Below are 26,375 nucleotides of genomic sequence, written 5' to 3'. Positions count from 1 at the left end.
AACATGCATTTAATGTTTTAAAAAAACACTAAATGTAATACATCTGATAACCCTACAGCAGTGTGAGAATAAAAAGTTTTTAATTAATTGGCATATTTTACACAAGTGAATGAAACACAAGCAAGAAAGCAACAGAATCCCAGGCAGCTAAATCAAATCTCAATTATCTTTTCCCCCTAATTTTACATATTATTTGATTTAGAAAGAAAAGAAAGCTTTATTTCTCAGGCTGACTGTGGGTTTGCTTTTTCAAAGCGTAGCATTGGTGCTGCAGGCCCAGCTGAGGTTACTGTAGCTGTGGAAGCTTTCTCTCAAACCAGCCTTCAGGACCTTCATCAGATGCGCGAGCGTCGCCACTTCCTCTTGAGGACGCTGCGTTTTCGACAGGAAACGATAGTTATTCAGACAAACACCTGCTCTCGCCCATGAATATATACTCCCGTCTCACCCTGGTGAGGGTCCGCAGCAGCCGCAGCAGCACGGCCTCCTCTCTGTGTGGACACACGCTGGTCACTGTGTTCACACAGCTCAGGAGACAATAGATGGTGTGTCTCTGCGCCTGTAATGGCGTCGCATTGATGGCATTTCAAATCCTTCACTATGTGATTCAGAATGTAAAGCATGACTGGCATCGTGAGCGTGGTTACCTTCTTTAAAACGCTCAATGGCTTTTTGCTGTTCAGCCTCTCAACGTCATCTGGATTTAAAACGGGATCCTGGATGTAGTTAAAATACAGACGTAAGCCTCAGGCAATGTAAATACCGTAATAATAAAGTCGTGTTCAAGATTCAAGATTCAAGATTCAAGAGAACTTTATTGATCCCTTTAGGGGGTGTCCACCAGGGAAATTAGCATCTCCAAAGATCCACAGCATCTACAAAATTTCCCACCACCATTTCACCCCATCAAACCTATTAAAGATAATAAAATATAAGAAAATAAGAAATAAAATAGAATAAATTAAATAGAATATGAATATAAATATAAAACTATAAAAATGTTCCAGTTCTCATATAAAACTATAAAAATGTTCCAGTTCGTGTTAAATGCAAGCGACCTTTAACCTGTCGAGCCAAGTCCACAGGAGGCAGCAGAGTACTTGGGGGTCCGACTCGGTGACCAGCAGAGCCCACCCGCAGTCGCTACCGTTCAGCTCCTCCTGTAGAATAACCAGAGAGTCAAAGGCGCTCCAGATTGGGAGATATAAACCATCCGTGCACCAGTCACCTGCAGAAGAGCCGATCTCTGCAGGACAGTCTCTCCCGGAGGACCCTGGTCCGCCATCGCCTTTGCCACCAGGCGGGCCACTGAGGTGGAGTTTGGATGACGCTGAGTCCTGCACAGCTGTATATGACACAGATCGCACTGTAACACAGTCACCGGTGGGTTGTCATGGCAGCCAGGCTCAGAAGTACCTCAATGCTGGAGCTGTGTTTGTGAAGTGGCTTTGTAAGGGCCCACTTGGACCTCTTGGTCAATCTGCTGCCTGTTCTCATGCTCAACATCTGGAAGTTGATGGAATGAGGATGCTTTTTTGTTGTCTGGTTGTTTGGTGAATGTGCAGCGCGGACCGAGTTAACTGGTTTCAGGTCAGCTCTCATCAGATCCTGCACGCACCAGTGTCTCCCCATTGTCGGGCTGCTATATGGACTCCACCCAGTGTCCTTCAATGGAGAATGAGAGGGGAAGACGGTCTCAGTCTGGTCTGGTTTTGGGTTTACACGCTCAAAGTGATAATGTGAAAATCAGACCTCCCGGATTTTGAGCTTGCTGAGGTCAGAGTCACTGAAGCTGCGCTTGTCGGCCAACAGCTCTCTCCTCCTCTCCAGACACCCCAGGGGGTCATCCCAGGAGGTCACTGAGCCCACCCAGGAGCTCTTGTTGCTTTCATTTAGCAGGGGCAAGTAATGTTTGGCCACCAGGGTCTCCCTCACCGTCCTGTTCAGAGCCTTCAGAGCTGACCTCTTCTCCAGCTCTGCATGGACCTCTGGAGGAGAAGGAAGCCCCAGGGCCAGGCAGGAGATCCGCACACAAAGGAGGTACACCACCTGGGAGTCAGGAGAGAGCGTTCAGCAGCCCTGCCAGCTGTGTGCGTGGAAACAACACGATAGTGTCGCGTCCTGACCTTTGGCGTGTATCTGAGCGCGCGTCCCTCCCGGCCATGCAGCAGCAGCGCCTGTCGATTCAGGTAGTGCTGCAGGGTAAATGGGGCTCCATGCCGCAGGCTCAGGTCCGGGTACTGGACCAGCTGCGTGCCGAGCAGGCGAGCAAAGCCGAACACCTGGTTGATCTGCGCCCGGGTCTGGATGGAGCGAGGCCGTTTGATCCGTACGTAGTGGACGGCCTCGCTGGGGCTGAGGCGGAGAGTGTAGACCAGGTAACAGGCGATCAGGACGCCTGACAAGGAAACACCACACACATGCTGAAATCACAGGAGAGCATTTGTGCACCACTAGCAGAGAGGCCACAGTACCTGTCCTGCCCAGACCAGCATGGCAGTGGACGGCCACCCTCCCTTCTGTCACTGCAAAGGCCAAAACTTTCACCCCGTCAATGATGCCAACGAGGGACGACACTCCATAATCTGGCATCCCGAAGTTGTAAAAATATACTGAAAATACACAAATACGCACATCCACGAATATTTGTTATGATCCCAATATTCCCATATCCGGGTATACACGTAAAAGCAGGGTAAAGAAGCAGATCTCACTGTCATTGTCCATGAAGATGTGCGGGGAGTAGGTGAAACCACTTTCTGGGTCCAGGCTGGGTCCACAGTGAGCGTGTTCCCCTGGAAGCTGCATGTTGATGACTGATCTGATGTTCAGCCTGCAAACAAACGATGAAATACCAACCGTGGCTACAGTCGGACACGAGACGCCTGAACGCCGCAGCAGCGATGAACACGGATAACCTCTGAAACTGTTCGACGATGCGGTACTTCTCGATGAGGTGATTCGACGGCCGCGCCATGGCAACGATGTCATCCGTGACCCTGGGCGGAAGAAGGGTGTGAGCGGCGCGTTGGTGCAGGGAAGTGGTGTTTACAGAGACGGCGTCTCACCAGGAGGAGAAGAGGCCTCTGATCACCTGCTGGTTTGCCTTCCAGCACTCGGGTCCTTCATAGCGGCAGTCTTTACCTCCGCAGGCCAGCAGGCAGAGGATCCTGGGTGGGATGGCCTTCACCAGGTTCTCTCTGGCCTGGGTGTAGGAGGGCCGGGGTACCGGTATGTGCGAGGTCATCGTTGGCATCATCCTGCACCAATGACACGCAACCAAGTGCATTTACCTCACCAACATTATCTGAATTTATACTAAATCAACTTCTCAATAACTCCAATATTCTATTTACACACCTACCACCAATAAAAGTTCCATTATTCTGTTTTATTTTAGCAATATTTGTAAAGAAATTATATTTTAAGCAGCAACCTCTATACAAAACAAACCTTTATTGTCCTGTAATCAATCAACTGTGAAGATTTCAGATTTACCTGCTTTCTGTTCGACACGGACGCTACAAATCCCATTTAATGTCTCTGACAAGTCCAAGAAACTGATGAACAATGACCACACACACACAGCGGAGCGACCCAGCAGCTCACACACACACACACTGAGCTGACACAGCTTCACTAAGCCCGATTAGCCATATACACATGACATCAGACATTTACAAGCCAATTATACTTATACACCACCAATGAATATTGGATACACAAAGGCCCTTGTTGCCACCAAATCAGTCATTTATTTAACAAGCATGTTCATCTCTACAGGTGATAAAATATCATTTTAGGAGCATGTCAAAGAACATTTATTTCTTTATTGTAAATCAGCCCACTTTTTTTTTATGAACGTAGCCATAATACCGTCACAGCGCCCCCTGTAGTCCAGAAAGAGAACAGTTAGAAATAAATCGTTTCCTTCACCTTAAATTATGGATTGACTAAAGTGAACATTCAGCATTGCTTCACTCAAGTGAAACACGCACATATATAAATATAGTTTAATTTTCTGGTTGAAAAACAGTGAAAAAGAGAACACATCATCAATGTAGTCAAAAATGTCTTCAGACATTTACACATTAAGAAGTTGGAAAAGTTAACTGAGAAAAAATAAAAGTCCACAACACTGTCAGATTAAGTTATTTTATTTGTAAAATAGTTTTGCAAAAGCAACAGATCCAGCATGCCCCGTACGCAGTTTGAAATGTCTACACGGATTAATGGACAGTGATGAAATGTAATAAAGCAGACAGTGAAGCCACTCAGTGCTAACGGCACATCTGGAGTGCAACCTTTGGCCTCGCTGTCAAACCCAGCTACAGCAACATCTGCAGCATTGAGCCATCTTCGGCAACTATTAGCACGTGTTCAGTTTTCCATCAACACTGACGATTGTAATAAGCAGAACGAGCTCCGCGGTAAAGCTGCACGGCGTGAAAGCCGCAGCTGGCGGCATCCGCTGAAAGCTGAGGGTTACGCAATGTTTCAGGCTCACATTTGTGATTACGACAGATCTGAGGTACGCAGGTGGAAAATGCTTCCACCCCATCTGCAGTTTGGGTGACTGACAGGAAAAGGGAAAAAAAAATGCTACAGAAACGCTGACATCTGTCAACCCTGAATACTGTGAAACCATCTTTTTCCAAGGTTTTCCGTTCCTGAGCATCCTGAAAACGCACTGGTGGTACAAAAAATGCAAACATCACAACGCACACTGCGACACCAAAGGAAGTGTCAGAACTCCTTTGTAATGTCTCTGGGGTGATGGAGGGAGTGTGGCGAAAGAATAAAATGATGAAAGAATTACCGAAACACAACAGAAGGCACACTGTTACTTTATGGAACCATTTATTGGAGACCACAAGGTTCCAAACTACTGTCCAAACTGTCCATATATATTTGTATAAAAAAGAAAAAAAAAAAATCACTGCAATCATTATGTTAGCGTATGCACTTTCCCAGCAGGACTGGAATAATATAATAGCAGTGAAGAATCCTTAAAGGCCTGCTTGTAATTGCCTAAAACTGTCCTTCACCATTTTAGGGTTTTAGTTTCAGCTCCCTCCATCCAATATGCTCAAAAACATCTACAAAAGTGGTTCTTTGCAGCAGATGCTACCTGGACAAAAATGATCATCACAAAAGCTCCCAGAAAGGCCGACGCAAATTTGTAAGTATTTACAACCTGCCGAAATCCAACTTTGGGGAAACAAATAGAGCAAGATAAAGTCTGTAATGTAAGGCGATGAAAATGGCATACATAAAAGAAAAATATATCAGATATTAAAACTTTACAAAGATGATTAAACCGTCCACCAGCCTTGTCCTTTTGGTCCAGATTAGAACAGGAAGAAAAATATGTTGGATCAAATGTCTGTGATTTCACTCGTGCCTGGTGGTGTCGATTCTTCCTGATATAGGCTGCTGGTGCCTCATTTGGCCAGCTCTTTGGATAGCCAGTCCAGTCCTTCATACAGCCCAGAGCCATTGGTAGCACAGGCTGACTGGATGTACCACTGGCGATAGGTCAGATATTACAGCAAAGTTAGACATGAATGCAAGTTTGAACCACATTGCAGGTCCTATAACATTTGTACTTACCTTGTTGCGGACGCCATGTAGACCGAGTTTGTCTGTGAGATCGCTGATCGCTAAGGCATTGGGAAGGTCCTGTTTGTTGGCAAATACCAGCAAAACAGCTTCTCTCAGCTCATCCTCTCCCAACTAGAACAAGCAGGGATACAAAGAGGTGAAAATCAGTAGAAAAATAAACTAGAAAAAGCAGAAATGTTGAAAATAACTATAACGGTGTACCGAACAGTAGCAATCTTTACCACTAGGGGGCGACAATATTTGCTTTTTGTGAAAAACGTGTTTGTTTTCAAATATCAACTGACTTTCTGACAATCAAGGGGGAAATGACTTCATAGCCACACTTTTCTGGCTTAAAAGGACAGATGTTATCAACCCTCTTGACATAAATGGAGAGAAAACAGGTTCTACATGATGAAACCAGTGACGGCTGTGAGAACCAGCACAGCAAGAGTCACAGAAGAACAAAGGTTTGCTCACATTTTATTAACAAAACAGAAAAGAACTTTACTCTAGGTTCACTTTCATTGGCCACCTAGGGTGCTGCAAACACAGTTTAAAGCAGGGTCAATAACTAGCAGTGTCACGGCCATACCGTTATTATTATCATATATGTGGATTTCACAGATTATGAAAACATCCTCATTACGATTTAAAATGGATTCTATCTACATTTAAAAGTAACCTACAGTGTTTTCATTTATTGAGAATCTCTTCAGACAAGTACGCCACGAGCAAAAGCCAGAGGAAGGAAATGTGCAGTTTGACACACATTTATTACTTGTCGCACAAAGTTTGCTCCAGAAAATGTCACAAGAACATTGGTCCATAAATGAGAACCGCAAAGCAGTAATAGCTAGTTATGTGTTCCACCTGTATCAGGTACTCATGTACTCACCATCTTTGTGAGCTCTTCTTTGGCTTCCGTTACTCTTTCTCTGTCATTACTATCCACTACAAAGATAAGGCCCTAGATGACAAATATACAGAATTATTTTGCAAAATGTGTTTTTCTTAAGTGAGCTTTACATCTCCATTGTTTTGTTTTTTTTAAAAAGGGGATGGGCAGACTAGGAAAACATGCCTAAGATCTCACAGGCAAATGTCCAGGTGCACATCTCTGATACAGTCACACCTATGGCATACCTGTGTGTTCTGGAAGTAATGTCTCCAAAGGGGTCTGATCTTGTCCTGGCCACCAACATCCCAAACAGTAAAACTGATATTTTTGTATTCTACAGTCTCCACATTGAAACCTTTACAGGAAAAAGAGAAACAGGTCTTAAATTCATTGCTCTGATACACTGAATACACATCTATATAACAATTTATCATAGATCATCTCATATATCACATTTCTCTTTCTTTTTTTTTTTCTTAAAGCAGAGACAAAACAATTCAAAGCTCAGCAATATTCCTAACCACACCTGCTATTTGGACATGATATTTGTGGTGTTAATTTTGGCTGCAGTAATGAGAAATGAAAATGGACGGGGTTAAAAGCAAATACTTGAACAGGCAGAACAGGAAATGATGTCACTTTACTGTGACGCAGCCCCAGAAAACAGGAAGACAACACTTGTGTAATATCAGAATTTTTGTATCGTGAAAAACCAAAACGATACATATCATCATTGACAATGAACGGTATTAGTAGTTAAGTAGTTAGTAGTTAAATATTAGTAGCTCAAAATAAACGAGATAATTTATAATTAAGAGCGCATGCATTCCTTACCGATGGTGGGGATTGTGGTTACAATTTCACCAAGTTTTAGTTTGTACAAGATGGTTGTTTTTCCAGCAGCATCCAGGCCGACTACAAAGACAAAGTCCCACAAATATTAACAAAAATGAAGAGTTGGAGCTTTAGCAGTTTTGTCCCACAAATGGCTAAATAACGGGAAAGATCACCATTACTGTCCTGATAATTATAATGACATGTTTTTACATGAGAACATGTCCTAAAACTAAATGTCCTAAAACTAAAATTAAATGCAAGATCATTGCAGAAATAAACAAGAAACTGGATTAGCTGTCTGGTACTTAAAGGCGACATTTAGTGGCTAAAAGATCGAATTACAAAATTCAAATGGAATGAATGACTGCACCATGACCTTCCAGAGTTACGGCTATAACAAATTAAGTTTAATTGATTCAGCTATGATTGATTTCAGATCTGAAAAAACGTATGAAGTGAAGATAGCAGCGTAAAACTGTAATCAAACAAAGGTTTGGCGTACTTTTAGATGGTTTGGACCCCTTTTGGAAGACTTCAGTATAAAGCTTAATCGAGAATACCATCGGAAACCTGACAGTTTACGCCTGATATGAAAATCACTTTAAGTTTTTTCGCTTGTTTCCCCCCCTGTATTCCATTTGCTCTTTCAAACATTTATGGTTAAAAGACTTCAAAACTCAGCTAAGCTAGGTGGGCAAGACATGCCGCAATGCTAAAAGCTACATTAACACTATCGTTAGAGAAGCAAAGCTTTCACTCACCCATCAAAATTCTCACTTGCTTCTTGCCGAAGAGGCTACCAAAAATCGATGAGATGGTGAGTCCCATATCTAACTCTAAATGTCAATGAAATACTTATTTGACACCGCTCTGCTGATTCCGACTTCCCTCACAAAGTGCTGCCGAGTGCCACGTCCGGGCTTACGTGGAAGCGGCTACGTCATCAGTTTGAGTCAACTTTATTAACACGGGTTATTCGTGTCAACGACAACAACATACAAATATTTTGTTGTTTGCCTTTAATAATAGTTAAATTGTGATAACGTAGACAATGAATATGACATATGATACTTTTGACATTTAATATGGACATTTTTCCTTTTTTAAAGTTTTACACTTCCGGTTGTTCGTATGGGTTAGTCCTAATTTCCACCACTAGATGTCACTACAACAGACAGGCTGCAATCACGTGCGTCATCCTTTGGAATTCCCATCGAGGGCTGTTCGAATCTCCCTCAGGACAGGTGGACACAAAACAGCAAGACAGGACAGCGTGCAGGGGCAATCGGTCCTTCTTGAGAGAACGGAGCAATATTATGGAGGCAGCTTTACCAAAATAAAGCTCTTATCTCGAAAAGGTTCATAGTTGGATATTTACTATGACGTTCCAAGGTGTACTGAGTGGAAAGCAGGTAGGCATTATATTCATTATTCATTTATTGTGCATAGTTTACTACGCAGGAATCTTTGTGTACTTATCCTACTGGAATAACACGTATAATAACTGTCATTTTCACCCCCAGATAGATATTCTCTCTACTGAATACATAGTGTTGCTCACTCCCAGGTAATATCACTATATGCTTTTGAAATTATTGAATTACATTAAACCAGCAAAGCACGAGTGGTGATTGTGTTTTGAATAAAGGTTTTCAACTGAGTCAGTCTTTTGGAACTGACCAAAAGAGTTATGATCGAACACGTTGAGCACATGTGACAACAGTTCGTCAGACAGTTGGCGCGCACACACAAAAAAGAATCTGAGCACTCTGCATCAGTTTCGATTTGTTTTAATATTTACTTTAACTAAAACTTACAACTCAACACAAGCTTGTGACAAACTTATGTTTTTATGTCTGGCATATCAAGTGCACGCCAAGTTCAATACACCAATGTTGACAGTCGTGTTGAGCTAATGTGTGTAATTTGCTGCATGTTTGATCTGCTGTACCTGTGCTGTATTTTTAATTATATGCAGTATCATCGGGAGTTTTTCTGTGATGGTGGTTTCCATTGTCAGATGGAGGCATCTCAGTAAACAGGTTCGTCGAGAACAGATATGTATTGGCTTTGTTATTCCAGGATATATTGTCATATTCAAGGAAGTGTCCCAACCTAGTGCTGGTCGTTGCAAAGATTCTGCTCCACATTTGATCTTTACAAAACAAATATATGGCATCATTATTATTAAACCCCTCCTCAACCTGTGTGTTGGCCTTCGTGCCTGTTGCTATCGGGCACATAGTTATCTATAAGGTCTATATGATCAGCAGACTTCCCCTCTTGTGTGTTTTGGTTCCAGGGGCACCTCCTGGTACAGCTGGCCCTGGCAGACCTCCTGGCCGCCGTGGTGCTCCTCTACAGCAGCGCCATCAACAAAGTCAGCTCCGACCAACGCGTTTCCATCTGTCAGTACATCCTTCCGCTGTCAATGGTGAGACTGCCCAATCTAAAAGCTGACACCATCAGCAATGGAATAAGTCCAAGCTAACTTTGATTTAAATGTAGGTTATTATATTTGCTCCAAATATCTGTGTTTTATGTTCGTAGGCAATATGTTAACTATAATCACTGGCTATTCAATCCTTGTTTTTACTGATAGATTTGAAACCAAGAGAGAAACAAAGTAAAGTTTCTTCTCTTTGTGGTTGCTCCTAAAGAGTTGTCAAAAATGGGCAGGATTCTTTCAAAGCCAGGAATTTAGATTTCAATATTCACCCTTTTAAAAAGTACAATTTAAATAATGCTGAATATTGGATTGTAAGATGCCTGAAAGTACTCTTTAAAGCTGATCCTGATGAGTCTGATTACATCACTGCAGAGTCACAATCATAGTAAAAACAGTGCAAACCTCAAGTTATTTTATATGGCATCTATAAACTGGAAAACGTACACAGTGTTGCTTTCACGTGTCGCGGCTAGGTTTACACGATGTCACCCAGACTGAAAACACACGTTTCGCCCTGCTGTCCTTTCACACGTCGGAATCTCTGATTCGAGTTCTGTGCTGAATTGTCCAGGTGGATATTTGCCCTACAGAGAAAACCCCTGCAGGAATGTCACTTCCATTCAGAATATGGATTTCTTTCAGTTTCAACAGATAGGGGGATTATTTAGGTCAATATTTAATCAGTGCTGCTGGTTCGGTTTAGAGAAATCTCAATACCTGAGTGTTGAAAACGACAACAAAAAAAAACTTTCAGGTTTTAGTTTCTTGAATAGGTGAATTTCGTGATGTTTGTAACTCAATTCAGACAGTTATAATACCCATAATACCCTCTCTTCTGCTCTCCTCCAGACCTTTTATTTAATTTCCTTTCTGCTGGTTTTGGTTTACGCTTGGAAGTCAAAGGGCGCCATCCAAGGGTGGAGAGCCGCTCCCCCAGGGCACGAGGTGGGTCCGGTCAAACATCTGCTCCTTATGGAGAAGAAATCTGGAACCTCTCATGACTTCCTCACTGTTGTCTTGGTTTCACAGAGTCAGATCTCAAAGGCGGCGGTCTCCGCGCCCATGTATGCGATCGTGTGGTGAGTGCATGACTGCGCATAACACCATCACTCACACACTCTGTCCTTCACCTGCCTTCATGTTATTTCTGTCCGATGTCACAGGTTGATCCCAATTGCGATCTACGCAGGCTATGTGTTCACTCCCCTCATAAAACCCTCTGTGGTGATTCCGGATTCGGACCCATCGCTGACTGGGTATATCCGCAATGGCAGTAAATACTGCACCAGGTGAGCGCGCCGCCTTGCCGAACAATAAAACCCTCATCTTAGAAAACAAACGCAGCATTTTAACCTGTGTTTTCTGTGCGATAGCTGCATATTATTCCTGCACATCTCCAGCGACTCCTGCTCTGATGCCGTGAGTATCTGAACATCTGATGACATCTGAATGCAGTTGTTTGATTGCTTTTAAGTCTTTTGGAAGCCCATAATGGGAGTATCCTTTTGCTTGTCCTCCCAGGAGATCATCCACGACATGTTGATCAGAGTTTTCCTTTTCCTTGTGGTAATTCCGGTGATGTTGTCCTGCTCCGTAAGTCATAGAATCCAGTTAGGAGGAATGTGGATCTTTGTTTTTATCTTTTAATCATTGAGACTGCTCCCTACTCCATGTCCACTTATTCCACTTCTTGTCCCAGGTGATTTACTATAAGGTCGGTCAGTGGTATGAAACACACAAGCAGGAGGGACTTTTCCCTGTTGAAGGAGACGGTCGTTCAAGGAGGAGATTCAAAACTGTGTTTTCTACAGCCCGAAATATGATGATGGTCATCTTATTCTGCTGGACACCAGGTACACGCTCATATACGAACACATCCATCTTTCTGAGGACTTTCATAGACATAATACTTTACCCAGCTCCCTGCACTAACCCTAACCCTCCCAACTAGCTCCCTAACCCTAATTAAATTCTAACCTTGACCTTAAAACCATGTTTTAACCCTCAAACAGCCCTTTGAATTTCTTAGGAAAATCTCCACATTTTGGTAGTAGAATGCATAGTTGGGCACTTAATATTATCAGTCCTTTATTTAACCAGGTAAAAGACTCCTTGAGATTAAAATCTCTTTTTCAAGAGCGACCTAGCTATATATAGCAAGACCACAGACACTTTAACGCTGTTTGAAAACATGTCCTCTTGCCTGTCGTCCTGCCGCAGTGCTCGTCCTCGTTCTGCTGTCTAACTTCATGTTGTGGCTGAAAAGTGAGCACCACCTGTTTGCCCTTTATTTCATTCAGGTAAGAGTTGAAAGAATGTTGTAAGCGGAAGGGGAATTATTTCAGGTCTGAGCAGCAGACTGTTGCATGCTGTTGTTTTTATTCACCCCAGGCTGCCACAGTTTCCCTGCAAGGCTTCCTGAACAGCATGGTGTATGCCTGGAGACGGCGGAACTTCACGGAGGCCATCCTTGGGGAAAACACACCCTTGCTGGTGTACGACCGTCTGGCTTTTTTCGAACAGTCACTGACCAGCTCGTGGTGATTGTTGCCCTGGTGGGCGTGAGAGATGTTGCCTGGCTACAGCAGCATATTGCTGGCCTGACAGGCTGCTGGTCTGACTTAAACGCTGAACTGTTTTGATTGACATAAGTGCGGACCGAGAGCGAGAGGCAATCAAAGAAAACACTGATTCTGATGTTTTTTTGAGTTTCAGTAGAATTGCTGTGAGGAACGACCTCTGGGGCTGTCGGAGAACCCTTGATGTCACCACCGTCAGTGGCCTTTTTTATTGTATTGTGCGTATTTATGTTACAGAGCCTTTTTCATTTATGATTACTCCAGTTTTCAGATTTAGGAACATTCCATTGCTGGGGTGGTGAAAAGGGAAGTTAAAACACAGCAGAAAAATTTACTGTCTGCACAGAACATATGGCACTGCATTCCTTCACAAGGAATTTCTGCTTTGTTGTTGCTCCAAAACCCTGTAAAATAAGCATTTTATTGGACTTTACATGTGTCTCTGTCTGTACGGAAGGCTCTGTAAATGACTGACACATCACCGGTTGTGTAAGAGATCACCTGGCTTTACTGGTTACATGAAGCCTGAACTATCTGCTCTTGTATCTGGTTGTCTTCAGTAAAAACAAGTCCGTTTGTGTGCCGTCGCTGAACGAGCCGCAGCACGAGGGAACGGCTAATTTCACTCATCCCAGCTACTTGGTTGCACTTTCGCAAAGTAGAGGGAATTCCTCCTGAATAAAACTCAAACAGTGACAGTGAGTGCGTGAGAGGACACGGTGACACCAACAGCACCGATATTGTTGCCATGTGCTCCTCCGGGTGTGCACATGCATAGTTGCTCAATCAATTATCTGCTCAGTGAATTTTCTGAATACGATGGATAAGACCCACAGATCTGCTGGGTTTATAAATGTGACTCATTTCCAGCATCTTTCAAGAATAGCTAACTGCAGCCGTTTGTCTCAAACATTTGTTCTTTATTTAGAAATAATAAGGGATGTATTTAAGTTATTTAAGAAATAAAAGCAATATTAACAAACACTTGTGATTTATTTGTCCACTTAATGTTCCATTTTCTACTTTAATTTGCTTATCTTGAATTCTTTTTGCTGTATCAGGTTCTACGGTTTTAAATTGAAAGTCTGTGATCATCTGTGGACGTTACTTTTACGACCTGCCAATTTGATGCTAGTATGGGGACTGTGTGGCAGAGACAGAAGATTCGCCATTGTTCTGCTCAGGGAGCACTGCCCCTTTATGTTCTCACTGCTGTTAACTTGACAGTCAAAAGTCTGACTCCAACTGTTGAGTATAACTGCATTATTCTAGCAGCTCTCCTCCAACCGCAATACCCATATCGTCCTCTAGAGGCGGATATGAGCATTAGTATGGCTCGGAGCTCTTATGCTCTGTTACTATTAGAACGGATGTGGAATATTTATAAGCTGCTATTGTGAGTGATACATCCACAAGAGCCAACATATTTTTTTCTTAAAAACTATGATTTTACGATCTGACATGACCTTTACAGAGTAAAAATACCAGTTGTGGTCCAGTGATACTGAATTTAAATCTCAATTCATCTAAATATTACACAGTGTCGTGACAAAGTTCACTATTTAAAACTGAAGAAGTCATTTTTATCCCACTGAAATTACGCTCACTTATAAAACTTTGTCGTAGGTTCTTCATACTTTTAAAAACACATTTGATTTAGAGTTTAGCAGCATCATCATGTCCAAACTGCAGGAGTGTTACTCTGTTACAGATTTTGTGTGAGGGAGGATTATGCCATTATCATTATTCAGTCATTATCATAAGGAAAAGGGAAATTCACAAGTTGCGACATTTGGTCCAAAATATGAAAGGTTCGTCCAAATTCAAAAGTCCATGGACAAGGATCTCTGCTGAACCATTTCAAAATTCCCTGGCCGGCTTCCTGCTCTGCGCACATACACGCCGTACCTCCCATCTTCCTCCTCCTCTTCATCCTCCTCCATCACCCTGTCGTCCTGCCCCAGACCTCTGTCCACCAATCCGTGATGCATTCGGCCCTGTTTCACGCTAGGCCAGCTTTTCTTCCGCAGGCTGCTGTCAAAGTCGCCCAGGGAGGTGAAGTTCTCCGAATGTCCCCCCCTGAACGGGGGGAGCTCCATGGACCCTCGGCCCATGCCGTACGCACCTTTGATAGCTTTGAAGGTGTTGACAGACGCTTGGGAGCCACAGTGGTGTTCGTGGATGCACCGGGAACCTGATGAGGACCTTCTGAGGGCGTGGAGGGACTGCAGCTCCTCTGACAGCTCCCCAAGGTCAGCAGACATTTCCTGGGGAGAATAACGCCGCTCTATGTCTCATTTTAAACAGATCATCGTTTGCATAAATATGCAAATAAAGAAGCCCAACCTTGTCCCTCAGAGTGAAGAGCTCATACTGCGGCGGGTCAAACACTTCCTGGAAGTCACTGCGTTGGAACAGATTATTCTTGCGTATCAACACCTTCAAATAATAAATCAACATCTTTAATGGAAACTTCTTCCCAGTCAATCTGCTGATGTCAGTATGTCTTAATGACCTTTTTCCTTGGCTGTTTGACTTGCACCAGGATGGAGAGGATGAGGAGGAACAGCACCACCCCCGTGGACACGCAAATGACTGTCCCATGAGTCTTGGTGATCTGGTGAAAGAGACCTTTACTCCGTTTCTCTGCATGATCGGCGTGATGTAAGGGACAAAGAGAAATAAAATACTATCATATTTAGAAGCGATGAGAACACACGCATGACTTGTTGCCCCTCTTCATCAGGACACTAGGAATGTATCCAGGAACTATTCAAAGCCTTCACCGAATAGCCAGAAGATGTGATTAACAGCCGTTCAAAGAGAACGCGGTGCCAATAAACAGCCGACAGGCACTAGAGGTCTATTACAGATGATGGGATGGCTGCATCACTGCCAAGAGCTCATTTCAAAGAGATGGTCTCTGTTGTCCAGTATTTACAGATACACACTGTTCAGAGAGGAAAATTACATAAACGGAGCATTGGAACATTTGGGGGAAAGGGAATTTGAGGGGCGGGAGCACACAGACACCACAAGGACCACGTTATGCAATATGACACAAGTCACTGCGATACAACACAACTGAAGAGATTTGCCTTTGCAGTTGCTTTCATCCCAGGGAAAGACGCAGTTCTGAATGCCGTTGCACACCAGTGACGTGTTGATACACATGTTGCTGTGGCAAAAGAACGCATTGCCAGCGCAGGGGGCTGGAAAACAAGGGCAAGCGCATTATCCCAGGTAGTCATTATGGCCAAACAATTCAGCTGTTTCTCAAAGTAAAGTTGCGCAAGACTTTTCCCTGAGTTGAGGATAAACTTTTCAGTCACTGTCTATAAAAGTTTGCGGCATTCCACTGCCCAATAAGGTTAAATGTATTTTCGTGGAGCCTGCAGTGCTGAAGAGAAACCACGAGAGGGCGCTGTTACATCCAGACTGAATGAACGCACAGGGAAGGATAACCCCAGGGAGGGACTCACGGTCAGCGAAAGAAGTGAACAGCATTCGGAAGCGGCTGAGGCGACTCGTCTCGTCGGCCCACATCCTCACCACTCCCACATCGGTGTCCAGCATGACGTCATTAGCAACTGTGCTACAAAACTTGGCCTGCAAGGACACCGCGCATTATTTTCCTCTCACAAGATGTGTTGCCTCGGTGACACCAAGGTCTGTTGATAACTATTCATGATTAAAGTCCTTGAGGACAAAAGGTCTTTTAAAATGTTAATTCATTAATTATTTAGTTATTATATTATTCAAAGTCATTACCTTTAGGTCCTCTATGGCGCTGCTTCCGTCATAAACAGCAACAAAGTTCTTCTTACATTCGTTGGAGTTTTCCATCTGGTACTCCAAAAAACGCAGGTAAATCTGGAATAAGGAACCAGGATTATTTCCAGCACATTTCATTCATCTGATCGTATTCTTCCGTAACATCCGTACAGGATAAAAGAGATCACATGCATCTGTACTCCTGCTGGATTATCAGCACAAATGGTTTGGCTTCAGAACTGGTGCATGAATGTGTCTCAAGCTTGTTGTGTGCAACAAAAAATGGTTACATTTGCCAGCAGGCCTTATGTCATATAGCATAAAACCCACGTAATCTCAACTGTATGGGGGTGGAAATGCAAGAGATGTGGCTCCAACCCCCATCTGTTGCAGACTTATTACTTACCAAAGTATTATTTCATCCTACTCCATTACACCCTCTCACTTACGTGTGCATCCATTGTTATTGATGCGACGGCAGCGGCACGGCTGTGGGGAATTAAAACATTAAGTGGAAGGATTTCTCCGTACATACCCGGTGGTTTAGCGGAGCTCTGATAGTCCAGATGCAGTCCACCGCCTGGTCCAGCTTTACTTTGTTTTCCTCCTCCACTTGACTGGAGCGGATCAGTCCGTCAGCCCCAGACAGCTCAAACTGACAATCTGGCCCACAGACAGCAACACATGGGGAACGCGGAGTCAGACAACAGGCGACCGCGGAGATGAAGACAAAAGGAGCTTAGCGACGATGCTAAAAAGGATCTTTTGGATCCGAATCATGAAAACATTTCACCAACAGTCAGAACTCCAGAATCTGCTCACACTACCTGGGATGGGGTTTAAAAGTCCTCCGATATGCAGGTGAAACTCAGGATCTATGGAGGACAGATGGAGACAAATGCCATTTTATTAATGTCTTGAACATTCTGGGGTTTCCATGCCGACCATATATTTGCTATAATCACCTGCAGTGAAGCTGTACTGCACCTGGAAACCCATCCCCTCCAGCTCATCGTCGCTGAAGAAGCGGATCCACATGAAGCGTCCACTGGAGAGGACGAGGCCCGGGCTGGTGGAGCCACAGAAGCGATTGATGAGCGGCGAGAAGCTGAAGGGGCCGTCCCGCACCTCGATGTGGTCGAAACGGCACTCAAAGGAAGCCTCGATGTAGAAGTTCTGGTCAAAGAGCAGTTCTATCCTCTGGCGGGGCAGAGCTGAGGGAAGCGGAGCAACGCGGCTCAGAGTTCGACTACACGGACGTGAGATGGTTATGGCGGCTCGCTGTGGCTTACCTTCCAGAACATACAAGCATTCCTTGTTGGGCGGGTAGGTATTCGGGTAGCTTGGTGAGCTGAAGCTGCCGCCATCTGCATTTCGCTCCCAGTTACCACAGTGAAGGGGCCGCAGGGGCCGCGGGGAGGGTTTGACCACTTTGGATCCGGTTCCCTCATCTGGTTGGATGAAGGAAAAAAAGGGAGAAAACATCGCTGTGGCTCATCATACGGAAGAAAAGCTGGCAGACAAGTGATGGCAACTGATTAAATAAGAGAAAAAACATCACTTATCTTTAATTCCATTGTCATGAATTATGGGTGTCCAGCGAATGCATCAATCTTACCTTTGGTCTTTTGGGCCAGAGCAAATCCCTCCTGAATAAAAAGGAGGAACGTCCAGACTGTGAAAGAAGAGAGTCTGTGAGGAAGGGTACGCAAGTGTGTGTGTGTGTGTGTGTGTGCGCGTGTGTGTGTGTGTGTGTATGCGCCGTGGTCTCTCTGCCAAAGACTGGAATTTATATATATTGTAGAGTAACGGGGTCATGGGTGGGTCAAAGGGGGGTGGAAAAAAAAAAAAAGCTTAACAGAAAGGATAAGGACACTTTGCCTCCATCCTTCAACCATCTGCTTCCTTGACTTCCACTTTTTTCCAGCTTCCTGATTCACTTTAACTTTATGTAACTGATACTATGGGAGCTGCTTTTCTATGCATCAAACAAACGTACATGTGATTAATCACATCCTCTGTGCACAGCTCTGTGCCTCTCTGGACACAAGACAACATCTTAGCCTGAGCATTGTGGAATTGTAAAATCACATCGTTTTGCCCTCTTAAGGTCTGCATGAAATCACTTACTTCTTAAATCAGCTCAAACAGATTTATATCACGAATAAAGAGAATAAAGTGCACCTAAGAAGCCCCATCATCCAGACATAGATCCAACTGCTGCTCTGAATTAGCTTCTTAATGCAGAGTAGGAGCAAAGATGTTCGATTCAGCGTTTTCAGAATGCAAAGACAAGGCTGAGCTGCAGATATCTGCATTATTTAAATATGCAGAGGAAACTTTGAGAGACTTTACGCACATACAAACAGCCTCTCTTGCGCCATTTCTGCCGTTTGGGAGCAATACCTACAAAATAAAAGGTTTTCCATTCACTCACCTGCACGCATCCTTCCAGGTGACGCGCTTTTCCGTTTCGGGTGGATTCCAGATGTGACCAAAACAGGCTCACTTTCCTTCGCCCGTGATCCGGATTAGCGCAGGGGAGAAGCGCACGATCGACAAAAACATTGTCTTAATCCGGATGGGTCAAGACGAGAGAGGCTTCGGTGGCAGAAAAGGATCTGCTGAACTTAAGCTTCATCGCCGAGAACTGTCAGATGCAAAATTGTGGTGGTGTGTGTCAGAGAGAGAGAGAGAGAGAGAGAGAGAGAGAGAGAGAGAGAGAGAGAGAGAGAGAGAGAGAGAGAGAGAGAGAGAGAGAGAGAGAGAGAGAGAGAGAGAGAGAGAGAGAGACTGACGGTCATATGTCTGTGGAGGCGCAAGGATTAAAGATTGGGCGCAATTGGCACGACTCATTGCGCATGAGCGTCTTCATAAATAAGAAATACAACCTGCTCATTATGCAGCCCGCTGTAGCCTAATTAGAACACAGGCTATAAGGACTTCCCCGTTTAAAGTTTAATAACTCGCTAATGAGAATTTTTGTGCATTTTAAACACAATGACAGGCTCTTGTGCTCATAGTTTGCGTCTAAGGCTGCACCTGGATAATTAAGAAGAGAGCAGGAGACATGTCCCTGCTGTCCAGCTACATTTGCCACAAAAGGACACCTGGTGCCTGAAGCCTCATAAATCTGGCCAGAGCTTCAGAGATGATGATTAAAGCCAAGACTATTTCTCCCAGGGAGGAGGTGGTGACAGCCATGTTTGTTTGGTTACCAAACGACTCAAAACCTTGAGCTGGATGTATGAAAATATTCAAAAATGTTGATAATGGGCAACGGAACGGCTAAATAAATGGTGTTTTTCCCGATTCTGGAGGGACATTGACCTTTGACTGCTGCCTATAGAGTTTGAGTTTCTAAGTCATAATTTGGGGGGAGATGTCCTGCTATTTGGAGTTCTGAGCTCTCCAAGGGATTTTTTTCAGGTCTTTTGATGGGGCGCCTTTTAATCACAGTACTGCTGCCTTGCCCACAGCCCTGTATGCCAGTTACTTTACATCAGGCAGCTTTTGGGTGACTTCAAACATGATCCGTGCCAACATATTTCAGCCCACTTAAAAGTTTCATTTCCACTTCAGTGGGTGTAAGCTTTGAATGCAATATTTCCTCAAAACAATGAGATCCTTTCACACATCTTTCCTGCTCTGACATGAAATGAAGAAAGCAAAACAGCGGCCTCATCAGTGTAAACATCCTGCATAAAGCAGAGTAAACCACCCTATCATTAGATCCTGGGAGGAAGGAGGGGGGTATGATAGACTCAGCATCCGCTATCGTTCTTCAGTAAAATGGGACTGGTAACGACCTCTGGGTAATGAACAAGCAGTTATCAAAGATATGCACGGTGGTGAGGTTGCATCATGTCAGTGATTTGAGACGGCAGTCTCCCTGCGTGAGTGATTATACAAGGAAAATGTCGAAGGGAATTAATGAATTATTCATCTGTGGTGTGTGATGTGGGATGAAGGTGCAGGATGATGAGCCGTCAGGTGGCCGCCACGTCTGTCAGCTGCGGCTGTTTGCTGGGCTGCACGTGACCATGGATAACACGCGCACCTACACGTACTGAACCTCTACCAAGGTGCCAGTTGCATCTGTTGCCATGGCGACTGATGGACTGTGTTCTGAGGTAATCAAGGAGCAGGGGGATGAGGTGGGAAAGATGACACCATGCTGAGACTTTGGAATCTTGGGCGTAATTAGAGGTGGGATGATAAATCAGACAGTTTAATGAATCACTATCTTGTTGGGTTTGATAATGAAATCACCCTGAATTTGCTTCTCATTTTAAAGTAAAAAAAAGAAGCTCTGCTCCTGTCAGTTTGTGTGAAGCACCTATACGTGCGCTTTGGTTTCAATCAACAGAGAGATTTTTATTTTTTTATTTTTTACAGATGAAATGAAAGAAATCATTGAATAAAAGCTCAAAACCCAATTCGTAGCTGCTTTTGAGCTCTGGTATCTTTCATGAATGTTTCATTGATGATCCCAACATCACTTCATCCAGCTTTGGCACACTGGGGAAAAAGACCTTGAAACAGGTTTCACCTTCATGAAAAAACTGCTATGGAAGTAATTGAAAACGTTGTCACGATGTCGCAACCTTTTACAGTCGATTTGGATTTGAAGCCACGTAAACGACACACACTGTGAAGGAAAGTCGCACTAAAGGCAGATAATGAATCCTGGAGCGTCAGGCCTATTTTCCTGCTCTGAGGTGGTAATTAGCATTTTGATTGGACTGTCATCCGGCCGTTGTTCTTATTAGCTTGAGGATGAATTGATATGATCTCTAATGGCCTGTGCGTCTGAGCTTGACTGAGCCCCTTTTTCATTGGAAAAGCACATATTTGATTAAACCACACATCTTTACCATCATCATGGACACAGGCATCAACAGCCGTGTGTAGCTAAAGGGTTAAAAATACAATAATGCATTCATATTTCTACATTAGTACAAATAATGAACTCTCTGGGCTCTCTGCTTGAGCTGGGTCTCTAAAACACAACAGATTAAATTTACACCAAAAGCAGTTTTATCAGCTTCCGGGGGAAAGTAATTAAGACGCTGCCACAGCCTGTGATTGGTAGGAAATCCCTGTGGATTTTGGCCCATTAGTGTTGATGAGAGCGCGCCGAAGCCAACATGCACATCCTGACTTTAATAGGGCAGAGCAGATTGCAGCCTCCCACTGACTTCTCATTTATCATCCCATTGGCTTGTTTTTACTTTTTTAAATTCACAACTGCTTGCCCTCGGCTCCACGTGCAGAGCGCGCTGTGGTAGAGCGCGTCAGGGGAGACAAACCAATCAGTGGAGGAATTACTAGAAACATAACGGTCTTATAGCCTTTCGCTGGTGATTTTAAAGTAAACACCATATGGTTTTTTTTGTAGTCGTGACCCTGAATGTCGCCTTACATAAGGGTCAGCTTGTGTTTAGTCGAACATTGAGAGTAAACACAAACATCACACTTCTGGGCAGATGCAGACATATGGGATGTTATGTAGTCAGAGCAATTGACCCTGAACTCAGTTGACAGATTAGACTGAGACAGGAAAATGTCACACAGGCTATAACAATGGATGCAGAAAGTGACGATTATTTAAAATTCAGTGTAATGTGGCAATAAAAATGAAAGTGCTGACATTTGAACAGAAAATCTCTGTTTTTCTCAGGTGTTTGTGTCTAAAATCAGGTTGCACTGCTTTTTTTTCTGTTCTGTGACCAAAAAAAGGCTGCACAAATGTCCCCGATGATTTAAAGATGTTTAGCATTAGCATTGCTGTGGCCAAATACCAATGATAATAAATGTTCCTGGGGGCAGGGTTAAACCCAGGGAGACTTCCATGTGATTACTGTGGGTTTCATCAATTAGGGTCCTCGAATGGGAAGGAGAACTGAAGGGGAAACAAGACGATGTGACATAATTCATGGAAATAACGCTGATAGTCCAAATCGTGTTCGGCAGACACTTTGTCACGTTTGACCCAATATTTCAGCATCAAGTCGGGCAGTGACGAGCTTTACTCCAATAGCACGCAGAAATCTTCTTAGCCTGATCCGAGGATGTGGCAAAGAGCCTGGAGGAGATGAGGAGTTCTGCTAGTGTTTAATAACTTTAACCACTTTTCACACGCAGTTACAGCGTTTTGACAATAGATATTTGGTGCACATTTTGTTGTGTCATGCATATTAGAATTCTGATCATAACAAAATTAAATTCAAAATAGTCAAGTGTGTGTTTTAAGGTTTGAGTTTCCTGTTTGTTTCTAAGGAAAACATGCATAGACTACTCTTATGAAATAGGTCATTAATAGTATATATATATATTTATATATATTTAATACAAACAGCCCGCATTTATGTGTGGTGTAAATAAGAATAATAATGTGGATGGGGATTTTGAGCTTTATGTCCACTTGATTACAGCTCATCTGATTATTTGCCTGATGAAACTCAATGAACTTTACAGCTTTGGGAAAAGTAAAAATCTGGATCCATCTAGATGTTAACACGCTCTTCCAGTTTTCCTCTTGCTCTTTCTCGACTTTTTAATTTAGTCAAATAAACAAAGCTGGTATTTGCAATCAAGCCCTAAGCACTGGTAGGATGTGGCTTTAGAGACATAATTAAAAAAGGGCCTGAGTGAGAGAGAAGGCAGCTTTGGATACAAAGTGTTGTAAAGGGAATCTGTGTAGAAAACCAAAGGCTGGAGGAGGGTGAGGAAAAGGGAGATTAAAGATTCTTCTACTGCTGTCAACAAGGGTAAAAATGACAAAATTGGAAGTCACCAGACTGAAAAAAAGGGTATTTCAGCCCATGTCAGGAAAAACATTCTATAACATTAGTTGAGATTTGAAACGTGCCAGACAGAAAATGTTCTTTTATAAACTTTTCCCTTTTCCAATATGATAAACAAATGATTGATAACATACAAAAACAGTTATGTAAGCTGTCAAAATAGAAAAAAAATATGTGTACAGTATATTTCAACCGTTTTTCTTGGTGCATTTTTCTGTCAGTCCGATAGGCGGCGGTGTTGGTGTCAGCATTGCGTGATCACGTGACTGACTCCCCACGTGATTGACGACCCCGCAAGTCTTTCGTCTGTTGTGTTTCGAGAGCGCATATGGCAGAAAGACAGCGGTCACTGCCCTCATGGATGTCAAAGAGGGGAGAGAACGTAAAGAAGGACGAACCGCGGAAGAGCCGGAGGAAACGGAAAACTGCGAGGTATGTGACGTACAAACACTTCCTGTTTAATGTTTTCCCCACTTTGTATCAAAACAGTTTGGTCCATTTAACTCGCAGATATGCAATGATTTGTTTCAGCGCTGTCTTCTACTGTATGAACGAGAAAGAGCTGGTGGAAGCAGCTATTTCTGTACTTCACGATGCTCCCTGTGAGGATGCGATCCTGTTGAGCGGCCGAAAGATGGCGCCAATTCACAATTTACGTCTAAGTGACGTCACCGAGGTATCTAATATTCAGTATGTTTTCCTGCACCCGAGGTGAACCTAATAAAAATATAAATGCATAATACTCTGTTGGCATGATTCAAAAACAGAAAACCAGCCAATGTTATGTAAGCATCATACCATCACCTTTTCTCTGACGCAGGCCGAAGAAAGTGCAGCAGACACTACTAAAAAGACAAAGGAGGAATGTTTCACTTCAGAAAAGACAGAAAAGCAGGTAATGGAGGAGGGACAGTCCTCAGACCATAGCTATGGCCATGACACAACGTATGTGTCAGAAACAGACATGGATATTGCAGAGCTGGAAACTCTTCCGTACACCAGAAGCCCGCCACAACAGAAACCTGCAAGTCACAGGTCAGGACCAGTTCAGGATCCCAATGAGCTGCTAAATGTTGAACTGGAGAAAGACGGGAACGCACAGACAAAAGCAAAGGGGGATGAAGATGGTTTACAGCTCGTCCGAGAAATTTTCTTCAGCTGATAATGAATTGAAGTGTTTACACTCAGCCTTCTGATGTTCTGCCATGTTTAAATTGAAGGAGAGCAGCCCAGACTGCCTTTATTAGCTGTGACGTTTTGTAACTCTGACAATTCCCCCAATGAAAAACAAATAAATCCTTCAGTTCTTTTTATTAGTGAATGAAAGAACTGGCAACACTAAAGGATTCTGTGTTACAGTGAAGCAATCTTCAGTATATACAGATTTTTGATAACAGGAAATCAATACAGTTCCATACAGTTTTACTGCTGAGAACAACACAAACAATCAATGTCCTTTATATGATTAGAAAGTTTGTCTTATCACTATTTGTGGGTACACAGGAAGTATTTTTCTGTCTGACACTAGAGTTGAATATTGGATTTAGTGAACTAAACAGCTTCCGGTTTAACCTCGTCACTGAGGGAAACCAAGTGTAGTTACCGCTACACTTGGTTTCCCTTTCTGTTTCATCTTCTCACTCCCCTCCACCTTCCCCTTACTGCCCGTTTATGTTGTTCCCACTTACACGACTGTCTTACATTTGTTTCACATTTACAACATTTCAACAAGCAGATCTTCAAAGGGTTCAAAATCCCGCTGAAATTAAATCCAAATGTTAACAAACCATTTGTGGCGGACTTGGTTCACGGCATCTCAACCAGTGGTTTCTATGTTTGGCTGTAGACAGAGTTTAGCTTCTTTGTTGACACAAGTGTCAGCAAGGTCATGACAATCAGCTCAGAGAGGACTCCACAGCAGCTGTAGAACCAGATGGTCATGTGCTTCCAGCTCAGGTATGACTGGTTTAGCATCAGGAAAGCGATAACTCCGGTCAGGATGAGGAGGCTGGACGCTGCCTGTAAGGCCCCACTGAGGCAGAGGAGAAGTCCGTCCCTGCCGTAGGCTGCAAACAGCGTGGAGAGGAGGGCAAAGGCCACAAACACCAGCGGAGCGTACAGACTGACAATTATCACCATTGTGACGACGTCCACCTTTATGTCGAGTCCTTGCCAGACGTCACAGAACTTTTCACCGTGCTGAATTAGGCAGAAGTGAAAGGGGCTAATGGCGATCTCACTGGAGCAGATGAACTCACCACCAAAGACCACCAGGGAGATCACCATCTGGATAAAGATGAGAAGCAGCACCGCTGAAATCCAGTGACAGAGCCCTGTGGAATTCCTTTCAGACAGAGCAGTCATGGCCTCATGACCCATTTATGTCAGCAAAAATCTATAGGCAAGGAAAATACACCATTAAAATTAAAATAGCTTTAGCAATGTCAGCTTACTCCGCATGATCTTACTGGATTAGAAACGCGATGCGACACCACCGACTGAGAACAACAAATGAATCATAAATGTGCCAGGCAGGTTTAATATTCAACTCAATCAGCTGACCAAGGTTTACAGTAAACCATTCTGCATGCACTCATAAAATAAAGTATCGGCATCATTTTTTTTCCCCCCTCTTAATTTACATTTCTTATCTACGTGTCAGAGAGAGGGAATTTAAATACCCTTGTTCCTTAAAAGAATGTTCAAGAGGAGCCAATTTAGTATCAGTTTTAAATAGTGAAGTAATGGAAAGACGGCTTCATCTCCCATCTCCGTGTTGTTGATTTCTCTCTTTTCTTTCTGTAATCTTTCATATTGGAAAAATAACATTAAATTTTACAAAGCATGATTTTAATCACAGTTGTCTTTCTTCTTATAAAGTGTTTAGTCATGAATCCATCTGACGTCAGTTTTATGGCTGCAACGGCCATAAACATCTGAGACATTTAAACATGTGACAGACCCACGCCTACGTGACAGACGTGATACTGCCCCTTGTGGCCAGAAATGGTAACTACACGTGTGTCGAACTGGCGTTCAGTCACAGATTTTATTGTTATTTTTGAACTGATCTATGTTTAATGCTACTGTTAATGTGAAATCAAGTTTCCTACCTGCCACATAATGTACAACCTCATTCACCATGCGTGTTTTATCTGCGTGAAATCTTTTGAATTGCACAACGTTCTGCACAAGGACAGCTGATAAACGTTTTAATCGTGTAACTGTGCCTGCATTTATAGAATTCCACCTGTATATTAAATATTAATTGGTAAACAATACAAGGTCGTCCCTGCAGTATCTTCATTTACTAAACACGATAAACTCCAGACGGAACGTTTCAGCACAGGAACATTAAAAGGGGAATATATAGTTTTAAAAAAATAGAAAATATTATCTTTTGGAGCCTTTAAGAAGATGAA

The 26,375-nt window shown here is 43.3% G+C and overlaps 4 protein-coding genes across 6 annotated transcripts; 1 reads left to right on the top strand and 3 right to left on the bottom strand.

The window, feature by feature from the left end:
* Window positions 1-226: 226 nt before the first annotated feature.
* LOC101062317 (protein tyrosine phosphatase domain-containing protein 1) lies at window positions 227-3,247 on the bottom strand. The gene is made up of 12 exons (XM_029842049.1): window positions 3,069-3,247; window positions 2,919-2,999; window positions 2,715-2,833; window positions 2,475-2,612; window positions 2,127-2,398; window positions 1,753-2,049; window positions 1,417-1,665; window positions 1,229-1,345; window positions 1,059-1,160; window positions 648-716; window positions 449-559; window positions 227-372 (listed from the first exon to the last, which is right to left on the bottom strand). The coding sequence occupies exons 1-12, from the start codon at window positions 3,245-3,247 to the stop codon at window positions 250-252; spliced, it is 1,857 nt and encodes a 618-aa protein (XP_029697909.1). The 3' UTR covers window positions 227-249.
* An 894-nt stretch (window positions 3,248-4,141) lies between these two features.
* LOC101072777 (ADP-ribosylation factor 4-like) lies at window positions 4,142-8,279 on the bottom strand. Its single transcript, XM_003967100.3, has 6 exons — window positions 8,104-8,279; window positions 7,340-7,420; window positions 6,751-6,860; window positions 6,503-6,574; window positions 5,614-5,736; window positions 4,142-5,528 (listed from the first exon to the last, which is right to left on the bottom strand). The coding sequence occupies exons 1-6, from the start codon at window positions 8,168-8,170 to the stop codon at window positions 5,445-5,447; spliced, it is 537 nt and encodes a 178-aa protein (XP_003967149.1). The 5' UTR covers window positions 8,171-8,279; the 3' UTR covers window positions 4,142-5,444.
* Window positions 8,280-8,587: 308 nt separating this feature from the next.
* LOC105416884 (transmembrane protein 116) lies at window positions 8,588-13,028 on the top strand. 2 transcript variants are annotated; one of them, XM_011606929.2, is made up of 12 exons: window positions 8,588-8,754; window positions 8,866-8,909; window positions 9,321-9,384; window positions 9,645-9,776; window positions 10,641-10,736; window positions 10,821-10,870; window positions 10,955-11,080; window positions 11,165-11,210; window positions 11,313-11,384; window positions 11,491-11,644; window positions 12,012-12,091; window positions 12,183-13,028. In XM_011606929.2, exons 1-12 carry the CDS (start codon window positions 8,722-8,724, stop codon window positions 12,333-12,335), a joined length of 1,050 nt encoding a protein of 349 aa, XP_011605231.2. In that variant the 5' UTR covers window positions 8,588-8,721; the 3' UTR covers window positions 12,336-13,028. The 2 variants fall into 2 exon arrangements, with proteins under 2 accessions (XP_011605231.2, XP_011605230.2); XM_011606928.2 differs by having other exon boundaries at window positions 8,588-8,909.
* Window positions 13,029-13,193: 165 nt separating this feature from the next.
* Window positions 13,194-18,790, bottom strand: neto2b (neuropilin (NRP) and tolloid (TLL)-like 2b). 2 transcript variants are annotated; one of them, XM_029841476.1, is made up of 12 exons: window positions 18,582-18,790; window positions 17,763-17,819; window positions 17,437-17,595; window positions 17,110-17,358; window positions 16,972-17,019; window positions 16,680-16,807; window positions 16,142-16,243; window positions 15,853-15,979; window positions 15,469-15,582; window positions 14,886-15,016; window positions 14,717-14,809; window positions 13,194-14,637 (listed from the first exon to the last, which is right to left on the bottom strand). In XM_029841476.1, exons 1-12 carry the CDS (start codon window positions 18,589-18,591, stop codon window positions 14,194-14,196), a joined length of 1,662 nt encoding a protein of 553 aa, XP_029697336.1. In that variant the 5' UTR covers window positions 18,592-18,790; the 3' UTR covers window positions 13,194-14,193. The 2 variants fall into 2 exon arrangements, 1 of the variants encoding a protein (XP_029697336.1); XR_003889507.1 differs by having other exon boundaries at window positions 14,564-14,637; window positions 14,717-14,774.
* Window positions 18,791-26,375: the final 7,585 nt, after the last annotated feature.

This window comes from Takifugu rubripes, chromosome 9 (genome assembly GCF_901000725.2).
Source record: "Takifugu rubripes chromosome 9, fTakRub1.2, whole genome shotgun sequence".
NCBI lineage: Eukaryota > Metazoa > Chordata > Actinopteri > Tetraodontiformes > Tetraodontidae > Takifugu > Takifugu rubripes.
This window is presented reverse-complemented; position numbering and strand designations above follow the sequence as displayed.